The sequence below is a fragment of the Clinocottus analis genome, unplaced genomic scaffold (genome assembly GCF_023055335.1).
Source record: "Clinocottus analis isolate CAN_PGR_092001 unplaced genomic scaffold, fCliAna1.0.p SCAF_7, whole genome shotgun sequence".
Classification (NCBI taxonomy): Eukaryota; Metazoa; Chordata; class Actinopteri; order Perciformes; family Cottidae; genus Clinocottus; species Clinocottus analis.
Window position 1 is genome coordinate 17,860,749 of NW_027176229.1, and position 14,856 is coordinate 17,875,604.

Consider the following 14,856-nt stretch of genomic DNA (forward strand, 5'->3'; position numbering starts at 1 on the left):
CGCCCAGTGGGACACAAGCCTTAACTGATTCTGTGGGCTATTAGCCCAGCTAATAAATCATCATTTAGACTGGTTTTATACCATCAAGCTATGTTGCCCTCGGTGCGGTAGCATGGCCAGCAGCCTTAGTTTAGCCACAAAGTTTGTCACAGTAATTTGTTGATTACTATGATTTTCCCTCTGGGTCCTGAAGCTGTCCTCAATAAACAGAGGGCTGGAACATGTCAAGTATTGTTTCTAAAGGTGCTGATGCCAAACTGTTGTCGCGTCATTCAAAAGAAAAGAAGAAGGGGAAGACCGGGGAGGAGTGGCTGAACTGTGTGTCCTGTGTGAATTACAGAGCACCAGGACAGAATAACTCCATCATGAATGTCCGCCTTGAGGGGGAAACAGGGGAGTAATGGAGATGAAGATTAGAATAATGAGACTGTGCGTGATCTGGTACGAGAATGACATGACTGATAAGCACAGGCGTGCATATAAACACGCCACTATGTACACCTGAATAAAAAGACAGAAACCTCAACTTTATTATCTCACAATCCTGCAGCCACACCTAAAAAACATTCACACAAGCAATAAAACTGCTGTTGCCGTAGCACTCTTTTATTTGTCTCCCGTTGCCTACCGGCCATATCGGCGTCTTCATCATCATTCATCATGCAGCTACATGGACCCAGTAGGAACACTTCCTGTCAGATCCTATCTTGTCTCTCACGTCCTCCACGAACAAGTCTCTTTTTATCCAGAGGAGTATCAAAACAAGTGTACTGCTCCCTTCATTAAGAAAACAATAGTAGACTGATAAACTAGTACTGGAGTGTGAAAAGGGCCAAATGCAGCAGTGGAACTGCACGCTTCAAACTTTGATGAGACGAAAAGAAATACTGCAAGCCTGCAAGTAGACGGTGTACACAGTTGCATAGATTAAAATAAGATATCTGGTGGCGTTAGAAGTGCTTTTTTTTTTTTTTACAAATAGTAGATTCACAAGAGGTATTTCTTTTACATTAAAAGCAGAACAAAGCACATGTTCAGATGTAAATGTAAAGCATGTATTGGAAAGTAGGCATATCTCAAAGGAAGGTATGCATGCGTATGTTTATTGAGCTTCAGACAGCTTGAGTGAGACTTTTGTCAAGATAAAGTTCACAAGCATGGTGTATCTCACAGAACTAAGGATTTAGATGGAGTGGAATAATTCACCTGTTCACATCTACCCTAAATAAATCTGAAGAAATGTGTCAGGACTTGTGCTGTTTGACATAAGAAAGCTTGGCTGCCTGTCTGGCAGACAGACTCTCCTGCCTGTACCATCTGATGGAGACCAGCTGAATTGGTGCTTAACAGGCTGTTGTTTCTTTTCCAACTTGGGCGACATGATTAACTTTGAGTGTGTGAAATGTCATGAATCGCTTTTTAATCAAATGCTTTCTGCATAAAATGAAGCATTAATAAAGACAAGCACCTGACCCTCCATCATGTTAACAAGGCAGCTGCTTTTGCACAGTAGTTATTCATTTGAATTGAGATAAGAAAGTGGTCTAAATCGTCTATTGCAGCTGCATAAATTTGTATTGGTATGTATTCATTTACAAAGGGTTTAGGGTTAGGTGAACACACTCATTCAAGGTCAATGCATTTAGCATGCTGATGAATGTGATGCAGTTTTATTTCACTCAATACTACATCCAGTATTCATTTGGTATTGCCTCGACTGTAAGCTTTTAATAATGTTCAAGGCCTGCGGAAACCTTTCTCAAACCGCTCGGGTTACATAATTCTGGTGAAGATATATGCTGGAACATTTCTATAAATCAAATTGACACCGTAATTAAGAAAGATGGATAGATCTTTGAGAAGGAGGCCTCGGGCTCATGGCTGTTATCTCTTTTTGATTGTTATCAACTCCATCGCTAAGTTGAGGAAATTGGATATTAGCGCGGCGCAACGCTGGCAAACTGTCCCCAGGTTCACATGAACAATAACTTTTCGTCTCTTGATTTGGCCCTGATGTCTTTCTTGTTGTGGTTCAACATATTTCTTTAGACACATTTACCTCCACAGAAATAATGCAGTGACTGTAATTGGTAATTGTAAGTGCTGAAGGCCTTTACGATTTCCTCAGTAAAATCCCCCCACGATAAGTGGAGAAGTGTGAGAGGCACGCAACCGTCGCAGTGGCAGATGGGAAACGTTAAGCGCACGACACATTTCAGAAAATGTAATAACATTTTTGGTCATTGTTCAGAAAACTTGAGGAAGTTCACGGGCTGCCACCACTGCTCAGCCTGTTGTCAGAGCCAAATCTAATTTCCTCTGTGAACTTTCAGAGGGCTTCGTATTTAAATATGGAAATACATCGACAGATTGCTTTGATATGTGTGTGTGTGTATGTTCACTTTTTTATTTGTTTGACCTCACTTCAATCAATCAGACTTTACCAGACATTTTCTATAAACTGAATATTGCTCCACAGGCCCATTATGCATGGCCATGTACCCTTTGACTGTATCCTATGTCAGTCTTTTCCTCTTTCTGTCCCCCTCATCAGACAGAAAATCAGCTTGGTTTGACAAATTTGCTATTCTTGGCACGTAGATTAAGCACCAGCAACGCTATCTGCATTTCCAGCAGTCAGAATCAGACACCTTGTCTCACATCACAAGATGTCTGAAACTCCTAAGTGTTTCAACTGCTCGCTCACACACACACACACACACACACACACACACACACACATAGACACACACATCGGGAAAATACAATTAGGGAAATGTTCTGTTTACAGCTGCTATGTGAAACTCAATTACACAGATAATTGAGAATGTGGCTATTTCTTAGATTTGTGTGATGTCTTGCTGACCTAAACAAGATTGTTATTCTTGGTGGAGCCTCAACAACTGCCTATACTTACTAAACCCCCACAAAAAAAGTAGGTACACAAACACACACACACACACACACACACACACACACACACACACACACACATCTGGACCGGGACGTCTGCTCCTCTCGTTCATATTTGCTGAGTGTTTTCCTGCGGGGTTCCCCGGTGTTGCTGCCCCCGGACCCTCGCAGATGAAGTGAGGTAAGATTTGGAGCCACATCGTTATGCCATCTGGATATACATTCACACATGCTTGCTCATGTGCATACGTACACACACACACACACACACACACACACAGATATACTATTGTCATAACCCACACTGACAAACACCTGGACCTGGTTACTGGACGCGAAGGGAGAGTTGAATACTGTGTGTGTGTGTGTGTGTGTGTGCGTGTGTGTGTGTGTGTGTGTGTGTGTGTGTGTGTGTGTGTGTGTGTGTGTGTGTGTGTAAGTGGGGTGTATGGGGAATACTGGGTTGTAGGTTATTCAGCGCTGGAGGCTGAGTTGAGGTTCCTTTTTGTTCTGCTTTCTGAGCCCTTGAAGACGGGGGCTCACTTCACAAAGTCTCCAAAATGACTTAGCTTTGTTACTCGTACAATATGTAGAGCCATTCTCGCAAACACAAAGAACCCCGACAGAGAAGGTTTTGACTTGTTTGTGATGGCACCTGAGTAACGTGATTGTCGGACTGCTGTGATATTGTAAGTATTCTGTTTGCTGCTGTAATCTGGAAATTCCCCCATTACAACACTAAAGAAGGGCTATCTAATCTATTCTCTAATCTAAAGTATTCATATTTTGACATAACTCGTAAAAAAAACATTCAGCCAACCCTTTCCATGTGAACATTTAAAAGAAACACAATCCAGGAACGGTTAATACAAAACAATTCTGCATCTAAATGGATTCAAAGTTGTCTAAACACCAGCTATCCAGGTGTGTGATGTGCTCTCACAGCTGTAATTGAGTCATAACATCCAGCTGTTATTAAGTCCGTCTGTCTAGTGTTCAAATATTTAGTTGTATACCTGCAGTCACTGCTGTCCAAGAATCTTTCTGAATACTGATACATATGGACAAGAGATTGTACTTTTCTGCTACCATCAACACACACAGTCACATTAACACAATAAACCATATTGCCATCACACTACATTGGAAACGATTCTTTCTGGCTGTTCGGTCATGCTACAGCTTACTTGTGAGGCATGTTTCCAAATGCACACAGTGCAGTGCTAAACGAGTGAATCTATCTCATACACCGCTGCTGTCATGTGCTCATCTGCTTTGTAAACACAGGTGACGTAGCCTCAAAGGGTAAACATGATGCGCTGAGAAAAACGTAAACATATATATAGAGAGAGAGAGAGAGAGAGAGAAAGAGAGAGATAGGTATATATAGATATTAAGGCCATTGGCAGACTGTTCAAACCCAATATCCCGTTAACGTGTCTCCTCTCACGTGCTGCCACAACGTCTATAATAAGCACTGACGCTAAACGCGTGAACGGCGCGAGACTGTCAACACCGAGCGAACCACGGCGCGAGGGGGCAACGCCTGTCACTTCCGAAGGTGTTTGCAACGCAGTCGCGATTTTTAAAAAAAAAAGAAAGAAAACAAGCATGGGAGAAGCAATACACCGAAAAGAGTTTGTTCGAGTCAGCCGCCTGCAGTTAAAGTTGAACGCCAAGCTACTCACCGTTCAGGATATACTTTCTTGCTCTTATTTGGATGGAGAGCAGAAGTTTCTCGCGTTCGGCAGACAGGCTCGTGCGGACAGATGCGAGTCGGTCTCCCTGCGCGCCAGAGTTGTGGCGTTGCTCTCTCTCTCTCTCTCTCTCTCTCTCTCTCCCCCCCCCCCCCCCCCCCCCCCTTCGCCCCCTCGTCTTCCCGCCTCCCTCCGCACACACACAAGCACGCGCTCACACTTTGGCCTCACACACGACGAGAGCCCCTCTGCCCCCCGCTCCGCTGTATGAGGGGTGATTAATGCCCCTGTGAAGTGCATTAGCGAAGACAAAGGTGATTGAGTGAAGACGTGCTCCGACTGGCTTCCGCAACCACTCTCCTCTACTATGAATAATGGACATCTGAAAAGAGCCTAATTGTGCTATCTCTTCACCAGTAATGATATATTCACTAATAACCTGGAAGGAAGACAACAATGAGCAGGAAGTGGGCCCAGTCTGCTGGTTAGAATGGAAGGAATGTTTTTATGTTAAACCGCCACAATTATTAGCGATTTAGACAATTTATATTAGTTTTTTTGTTTACGGAAGACAACTTTACATGTTTTCACATGCATTTTATGGGAAAGGATGAACTTCCCAAAAAGTGTTACGTGAAAGACATTTCAAATAAGTGTTGCAAACCATGATGCATCAATTCAGTTTATTTGGTATAGCCCAAAATGACAAGAGCAGGATCGCTCTCCCCGTATGGACAGACGCTGTCATGTGTACAGCATAAACATTGTAACAGAGTTACATTCAATGACTACCATGGCAGGAGGCAGGAAGCAGGACGCAGGAGACAAGAGACAAGAGACAGGAGGCAGGAAACAGGAGACAGGAGGCAGGAGACAAGAGGCAGGAGACAGGACCGGCTCCGGACAGCCATGTTCCATGGAAACTTGAGTAATCACAGAGGCCTTCGGAAAGAAGTAGAGTTAGTAATATGCATTGAAGAGGCAATCCTTCATCCAGAAGGAGAGAGAGAGAGAAGATAGGAAAGAGGAGCTCAGTGTATCATAAGATGTCCGCCAGCAGTCTTAGCCTATAGCAGCACTTCTGAAAATTCGAGGGTGAGTTGCCCTCGTGAAGGGTTAGAATTACCCAGCATTCAGTGAGCGCAGCTCTTTAGTGGTAAAATAAATGGCAATTGATTCTTGATCTTACAGGAATCCTTTACAGACAATTAGCAGCACCAATCCCGAATCAGATATCCCATGTATACCATAACCTGTGACTCCTAGAGGAGGATTCAGCCCAACCCTCTTTGGTCAGTGATGTCAGAAACTGATTCCTTTCAAATGGTAGAAAAACAAAATGTATCGTATCGTACACACTTCAACTTAGGAAGGGAAATGTTACACATCCTAAATGTTTCGCTGCCTTCGTGAGCAAAGGCACTGAAGTACGGCGCAGGAGAAGCTCATCCAAAGTGGATCTGAGAGGACAGCACACCTGGAAATCCAAGAGCACTCTTGGCCAACTTTTGCTTGATCAACTCCAAGAATAGAAGGATAGAAACATGTCTGATGCAGAGAGAGAGAGACATATGTAGCCAACCATGTCCACACACTCATTACCTCAGGGTTTCTCTGTTTAACAAAAACACAGAAAAGTGCGATGCTCGCTCGAAAGCCGTGGAGTTGGAGAGTGTTTGGAAGGGCTCAAGCTCCAAAGCTGCAGAATAAACTAAGCAAGATGGGGGAAAGCCCCCCCCCCCCTCCAAAAAACCCAATAAGACTCAAGATCTCAAGACTTCCATCAAGCCCAACATGAGGAGCACAGAGCTGAGACCAGGAGGACCGCAGCAGCCCTGAAAGGGCAGAAGGTCTGCTGGAAGCGGTGGGATGTTTTCACTTTTTTGTTTTGTGAAGGGCGTGGGTTTATAGCTCCATAGCGACACCTGAAATGTCTCTGACATCGGGCCTCTTGGTGAAGTTTCGCCTGCATGTATTACATTTGGTAGACGGATGTATTTTTTGGCCTAATTTGAGGCCTTCAGAGGCTTCGGACTTTAATGACTTCCTACATGTTCCTACCATGTGGTTTTGTCATGCAGGAAGATGTGATGATATATTACACTGACTGAGAAGAAAGCAAACATTAGGAAACAGAGGTTTCCTCTTGGGGGTTTAAAGAGCATCATTTATTAAACAAAACATTTATTCATTTTTTTACATGAGCGAAAAGCTTCTTTTTTTTAATTTTTTACCACGTTTGATTATCAGTGAACAGTGGACTTGCCTTCTTTTTGTCACAAACTGTAAAAACCCAGCTTTCTTCTGATAACTATGTAAAATAAGTAATAAGTGAGTTTTGTTGCCATTTATTTTGGTGTTTGATAAATAAACAGTGAATACCAAGTGTACCCCTTCGCCCAAATATAAAGTAAATATCTCCAAGTCAACATGTTAATCCTAAAAACGGAGGAGAAACTAGCCCTCATCCATTCCCCGAAAAAGGAGGAGCACAGTTATGCAAACAGTTAAATACATATTGTCAGATTAGACATTTCTCACTTCTATAAACAAAATATAATATACAGTTTACAACACAAGGATTATATTTGACCTTCCTGCAGGCCAGGACAGAATGTTCTACTCACTTTTATGAAGCAGATGGAGGACCCCATAAACCACAAAAGAAAGCAATTTTGTATAAATAGCATGATCTAAAATAAGTACAAATATGAATATGATTCATTAAACTATGGCACTCAGTATGGAAGACATACGTCTGCGACTATGCAATTATCAAGATATGTCAGTCAATAATAGTAAGGACATATACATAGATATACAAAATATGGGCCTTACATTTTGTTACACATCTATTTTGTATGTATGATAATGTATACGTAGGGTCAGTTCGATCCCATGGATATGATTAAGTGTAACCTAATATTTTGAAACCGGTAAAGTTTTATGTAAATATTTTATACAACAAATAGAAAGAAAGTTCATTTGAAAAATTCTAATAATTCTAATAAATTCTAAATTCTAATAATTCAAAGGCAAAAGGTTTCCCCATTAACCCAGACACCCATCTCAACTGTATTAAAACAACCAGCACAAGCACATTTCTCTATGAAGAGTCTCATAAAACAAAGTTTGACACGGGAAATTGGATGGCTAATATTCTCTTGGACTTGTTTTAATAGCTGTGGATCTGAGTATTGCATTTGATTAAAGCTACACAAACATTATCAGTAACAAAAATAAACACCTGCTTAGAAAATAAATGCCCAATATTTGCCTCTCTTTAAAGTCTGATAGTATATGTATGAATACACATGTATATTTTGGTACACGTTTCCAACACGGTCTGGCATTGATTTAGCAGTTTAGCGTCTTTGTACACTGATTTACAATTCTTACTGTGACGACCTCACCACTGTCGTGCTTTTGAGAAACGCAAGATCAATCTCTGGATTAAGAAAGGAAGACTAGGATTAAGTAAAAGACGAGGATCACACACATTACATGTCTGACCTTGGGGATCGTCACCATTTGGCAGTAACATTACTCTTTACGGGAATAAAATCCAGATTAAAATCAATATTTTTGGTGAAATGTGGTAAAAACAGTGCTTGTAGGATAAATCACATGAGAAAAGTATTGGTTTTAAAATGTGTCTAGGTCCCTAGACAAGAACAAGTTTACTTTTGCAAACATGGCAGTGGTTCCTTTATTCTGACTTCTATGCTTCTGCGAGTATTGCTTGAATTGTATTGTTGCAAGCACTATAACGAGGCCTTCCCAAGGGGAAAAGTAAGGTTTAATAAGGTTAAAAGATGTGAAGAAAGTCCAAGATTCATATTTTCAGCGTGTGAGCATGTTTCTTGCAAAGAGGTTTGTCTTTCTTGGAGAAGAAGGTCTGGCCTTGGAGAGTTGTGCAGCACACCTGGTGAAAAATAAACACATACACAGAAAGGTACATAAGTAAAGTTGTCCAGAAAACTTTTAAACTCCTCATTGAAAACTCATCGTCTCCTTAGAAATGATACAAATGTGAGAACATGCATTCATCACATCACTGTAGGAGGGACCTTGAATGCGCTGCTCTGTCCAGTCAGATGAATATATACTATTCCTTCACTTACCGTGCAGACGAAGCAGGTGTCGTGCCAGGTGTAACCGAGGGACTCCAGGAACTTGTCTCCAGCCTCAATGGGGAACTCACAGCCATGGCAGCTGGTCCCAAACATACTGTAGAAGTCTTTTCACACACAAAGCAACATGGCTTGACATACACTGCACTGAACAAATAATCCATACTTTCATTTATAACAGTATTTCATTTTTTCTTTATTGTTGGCACCAAAATACAATTCTTTTCATCCTTCATCGGCCCCATCGACGACATCAATGGGCGCAATCAGCGTGTCGCTCAGAGTCCTCATCACTCACCTTGTTCACAGTACGGCTCTCCGTCCTCCAGATGGAAGATGTTGTTTCGGATTGGCTGCTGACAGCAAGCACACAGAAAGCAAGAGACATGCCACGCCTGTTTGAGGGCATTTATCACCTCCTGGGAACAAAAAAGCAAAGAGTGTGGTTAGTTGGAGGCATCGTGCAGTTCATTAGGAGCACTGGTCATTGTGTGGCTCGGTCACAGGAACTGGAAAATAAAATCCAGGAAACAGAGACTGTTGGTGGGACGCAGCTGTGTTGATTGCTTTTTGTGTCATTATTTCTAACACTGCTGTGTATTTAATGTCGTAACAAAAACGTGTCTTTCTGTTATCAACCCCCGCTCGTTCTCATGTCACATTTAAATAGTTTTTCTTCTTCTTCTTGTGGGCCACATGACGCACCTTAAAATAGACACAGCGCTTTCTTTCCCAGCCTTAAACTGTGAGAACAAGACAGGACAGGGAATCAATGGAAAGTTGGTGGGCCGCAGTAAAATGAAGGATTAGGGTGAGAGGGAGCGAGAGTGAGAAAACAGGTTAATAAGAAGTCATAAGCTGGTTGAAGATGTGTGAGAAATAGAGGGTTGAAAGGGATAGAGGCTAAAGAGGTTAGAACACGTGAGGGATGAATGTCAGATCTGTTATGAGAGCAGAGATCTCAGCTTCCTGACTCTGGGTTCATGCTACACCTGCAGCCTCGAGGCCAATAAGCCTAATTCTCCTAACACCAGAACATATACCACATTCCTGAGTTTCACTGGTGGTCACTATAGAAATTCCCTATAGCTTTCCGACATTGGCCTCTTAAGCATTTATCCTGCATGTCTGGAGTTGGACTGACCTTAAAGGTGACCATTTGAAGTCTAGCATTGATTAAAAAAAATAGAAAAAAAGGTCTTAATCCACAAAGTAAAAAGGCAGAAAAAAATGTATGAAGAGAACTGGATTCCATAGTAATAAAGCCTTACATGTATAAGTTTGATGCGTCCATGTTCCCACTCTGAACCCCTCAACCTGCAGCTGGCTCACAGTGGGAAGACTACAGAGACTGAGAATTCAACTGACACATGCTTCATCTCGTTGCTGTAAACCAGTCTGTTCACAGTCTTACAAACTGTTCAATCATTCTGACATACAAAAACCATAAAACAAATTAGCTCAGGCGTCGGCCTGTGTGACAGGTTTGCGCTGAATGCCAGAGGACTATCGCTTTGGTCTCTAAACAACAGGTGGTTGAGTTTGAAACAGCCACACACACAATGTAAAGGTCAGCTGTAAGTGAATGTTATAGTCAGACAACTTCTCCATGTCGTCTTTCCCTGCTTTGTGACGCTAGAGCTTAGTTGTCACCTTCACTGTCTTTTGCATTATCAATGTTCATGAATCGGAACTGTACAGTGCATTCTGTTAAATGGCCATCGCAAAACAGACAAGACACAAGAGCAACTAGATAAACACACACACACACACACACACACACACACGCACACACACACACACGCACACACGCACACACTGCTCTTTTTAGCTTCACACTAACTCACCCCCAGTATCTTGGCCTGGCAGCGGCTGCATGTCGGAGCCAAGAAATCTTCATAGCAGTGTTCACAGTAGACGGATCCCTGTTCTTCCACAAAGCCCACATCAGCCATGGACATACGGCAGTGGGCACAGTTAAATTCCTCCTTGTGCCATGATTTCCCCATCGCTACTAAAAATGGTCCTCTGGAGAAAAAACAAAAAAAGACAAGAAGGACAACAAGATAAGAGGGAATCAACTTGAAATGTTGAACTGACAACTCAAAACGATGCATCATCATGAATGCACGTGCATTATGCAAAGTAAACTACATTGCAAATATACCCACTGCAGGACTAGTAAAGTAATATTTAATCAAACTGCTCAGCAGTTATGCTGAAAGGTTGACTGCCATGCCTACAAACAGCCACTAGAGGGCAAATAGGAAAACCAGAAATTATAATAAATGAATGAATAACAGTTGAGTAACTTCTACAAACTGTCTCTCGGTAACTCAGCATATTTCCTGCTTCTTCGCTCTCTCTATAACGGAGTCATTACATTGGTCATGATGTGCATTATGATGATTCATTATGATGATTCGTATCAGAATGATTCCATCATCATCGTCTCAGTGTTTCATTCAGGTCTCTCGTAGCTTCAGAAACGAGGAACACAGTTTAGAAATATAACATGTTGACTCCTACTGTTACCATCGGCCTCTGCGTCCGCTCAGACGGCACCTTGGCACTGTTCACTTTGATGATTAGGTAAAGTGGGAAAACAACGGAGACTAATTTACTCCACACAATACCGTCGCTGTGCTTATCGGAGCTTTCTCAGATAGTGGCTCAAGCTTGGCGTCCATTAGCATGTGAGCTACCTTATATCCGGAGTGATATGTCATGTAAGGTGACACAAGTTAGATAACACTTGGGTTAGGGCGGTCATGAGAAGAGAAGGAGGCAGGAAGGAGGATGAGGACATGATGTGCACTTGGTGGATTTACACAAAAAAAGACAAACCCTGTAATTTACCTAACAGGATAACCAAGAATTGTATGATCTTATATTGTGTTTTCTTGTGTATGTGTGGGTTTTTGCATTCTGTATGTGTGCAACATCAACAGTTTGATCCACTGCAGGTGCAACTTAATTCCTCTTCCCCTTATCTACACTACAGTCAGATCTTTGGAGTTCTACAGTTTCATACACAGATTATTTACTCGAGATGGGTTCCATTTAATTATTTTAAGTGCCCAACTGGGACAATAAATAATTGAGAAGTGGACATATTTTCCTTTCCGATCTTAATTTGGTTGAGTACAAATGGATGTCTGTGCAGCCGGGTGGAAGAGATTACCTGTTTTTGTATTATCATATTCTTGTGCGAGCAGCATATGAGCATTATATGATCAAACTAATAACCATGCATGTCAACTGTTTTACTTAAGTTCCATGGTGAAAAAACAAAAAAATCCTTATAGTCCCTTCATGGATCCTCATTCTTAAATGAATAAATGATGTTACAGTATTAGCCACGGTATCTTTCCTCTTTACCTGATCACCGTGTTGCAGTGGGCACACATGGGCGTACGGGTCCCAGCTGGGATGTGTTCTGCCATCTGGACTAGGGTGTCCTCATCTTTAGGGTGGGGCTGAGGTAAAGGTCGGGCTGGGACAGCACCTCTCGGGACACTGGCACTTCCGTTACCCTTCATACCGAAAGATGGGGTGATCAAACCTGTCCGTGGACCGTGACCTGACCAAGATGGAGGAGAGATACAAGATTATGCTGGTTGCCGGAACAGGGACACAAAGATGGTAAAAGGAGGGAGGAACGAATAGGGAAACAAGTGAGCACTTAGAGCATCGCAAAGGAGGTGTGTGCAAGTGTGTGTCTGTGTTTTCTTCCCAGGTGTGTAAGTTATTTGACCTCTACCCTCTTTGTCTATACACGCAGCAGGTGTCATGGCGGTGCATGCAGCTGGCTGACTACTGTTGTCAAAACCATGAATTCTCCACATCAATCTTTCCTGAATCTTTCAGTCCACCTTTGACACATTCCTATGGCATATTATGTGCACACAGGCACACACACACACACACACACACAGACCACCAAGACATTCCCTCAGCTTAAACCCAGACCCACACCTGGCTAAACATGTAGTTGGCCTTTGATCTCCACACTGTGGATTGAGATTTGTTTTTCTATGTGTGTGTATGAGGAGGCGAGGGCTACTTTTAGAGCTTGGCTTTACCATAACATGCCATATTTTAGTGTGTCTGTCTGGGCTCAGAATGGGCCAGGGTTTACATTAAATGTTGGGGCTTGTAAGGAATTCATTTGAGGTTAAACCCATAGGCTGTACGTGATACGAGAGGGTGGCGTTAAGCAGGAAGTTGTTTTTAGGTGACCAACATGTTACAAAGCTTATCTTGGACTGAAAACACACAGTGAAAGGGTTAAAGCTGTAAAATGATTTGCCTCAACTGGCTATTAGAAATAATCACATATTTGTTAGTTGATCCTTGAAGATTTTTTTGGCCACTTAATAGAAACAAGTTGTGAACAGAACATATCCATATCTTTTAAGTTGAACCATTAAAACAGCTAGCAGAGCAACATTAAAATTGATTTGGATTTAGTGGTGTTTGTGGCCACCTGACCAAAACCAAAAGTTGTAAAGATTCAGGTCATAATTCTCTGTAGGTTCGTCACTAAAAGTATGTACGTGTGCTTTTCTCTAATTGTAACATCATGCCAATAGAAAGTATTTTACAATCGCTATTTGCACCAAAGCATTGTCCGACAGTATGGGTTCCTGAACTGTAACTAAGGATTCGAAAGGTGTCAGTGGCTGACTGCTTCTCGGGCACGACACAGTATATTTTCATGACCCTGGGTCCATGGGTAAGTGACTACGTTTATGATTTGTGTTGAGTGGCAGTTACATCAGGGAGAGAACTGAGTCGTGCTGACCGAGTGGATGAGGTAAAAGTTGACGCATATTAGGCTAGATGAATAAATAAATGTTCACAAACAAACGTAATGTATATTTTGTCGATGATAAGCAAAGTGACGTCCAGAAAAGACATTCAGTCTCTGAATCTATGGGCTGAGTGCAGATGGAGTCGGGCCATTATACTACAGCTCTGTGGCTTGTCTTTAAAACTTTATTCAGGACTCCTGACAGGTCCCTTCAGCAAATATTATCTTTCTAACGGAGTAGAACTGCTACATGTGTGACTGAGCAAGGCGCCACAGGCAGAGCGAGACCTTCTCGCCTGCTTAATGGGCTTCCAAAGAGGAAAAAAGACGAATAAAGAAAAAGAAAGTCTGCAATGACCTATTTCACAACATATGTTACGCTTCAAGCACGGAAAATAAGCCTCTTTCCTCTTGCTAACTGGCTGCAACAACATTCAATCCTACAGCAGTAAATCAGTTTTATAGATTTGCCAGGACAAAAAAAAACTGTATTATTTCTAACTGGAGGTGGGATACAAAATAATCCATCAAAATACATACTTGAAATAAAATATTGTTCAATTCCTAAATGAGAGTTTATTTTTAGGAATCTATTTTGGGAGAGTCGACATCCTTTACCGTGACTTATGCTAAGAAAGCAGTTCAGGCACCTTAGTCGGATTATTGTCCACTTGTTAATTTAGTGAAAAAATACCACAACATGCCCACAGGGAAAGCAACTCACACACAGTCGTACAGATATGCTTTTGTTGGATTTTGCAACGAAATTCAGACAATGATGTACTTGCAATTACAAACATGTACTTGAAAACTATGTATTATGAATACATTCTGTCTTCTTTAATGTGCTAGGAAGACGTTATTATGGCCAGTTAATAAGAAACATGCCAATTGTGGCTTGCTCCTCAATCCGTAAATCATATTTTAAACCGAGGGAACACACACACACACACACACACACACACACACACACACACACACACACGTCGTGTTTACCCTGGATTGCAACAGGTCCTTTGATCATGGTCTTGACAACTGCAGACTCGTGGCTGTTGAGTTCCGGCTCATCTCCTTCCTCACTGTGCGGGGAGACAAAATGGAAATGATATGTAAATCAATTGATAGGTTTCGAAATGTAATTACTTTAATGAAAACACACCAGAAACCATTGGCCCTGCCACACGAAACTCAATTTGCACTGCTTGGATTGCAAAAGGCACGGTCGCTATTTACATCCTAGTCAGTCCGTGTCTTACAAAGATGTTGTTTTCATGCCCATGAGGAAAAAAGAAATAAA

At 41.9% G+C, this 14,856-nt stretch overlaps 1 protein-coding gene across 4 annotated transcripts in view; it reads right to left on the reverse strand.

Moving 5' to 3' along the window:
* Window positions 1–7,672: 7,672 nt before the first annotated feature.
* Window positions 7,673–14,856, reverse strand: part of pdlim5a (PDZ and LIM domain 5a) — a 53,398-nt gene continuing 46,214 nt past the window's right edge. For all 4 annotated transcript variants that reach the window (XM_068566673.1, XM_068566672.1, XM_068566671.1 and 1 more), the window contains 6 exons: window positions 14,556–14,638; window positions 12,125–12,326; window positions 10,591–10,771; window positions 9,042–9,162; window positions 8,735–8,850; window positions 7,673–8,535 (listed from right to left, as the gene is read on the reverse strand). In XM_068566673.1, the coding sequence (XP_068422774.1) occupies window positions 8,446–8,535; window positions 8,735–8,850; window positions 9,042–9,162; window positions 10,591–10,771; window positions 12,125–12,326; window positions 14,556–14,638 (793 nt within the window). In that variant the 3' untranslated portion in view covers window positions 7,673–8,445. The remainder of the gene's footprint in view (window positions 8,536–8,734; window positions 8,851–9,041; window positions 9,163–10,590; window positions 10,772–12,124; window positions 12,327–14,555; window positions 14,639–14,856) is intronic.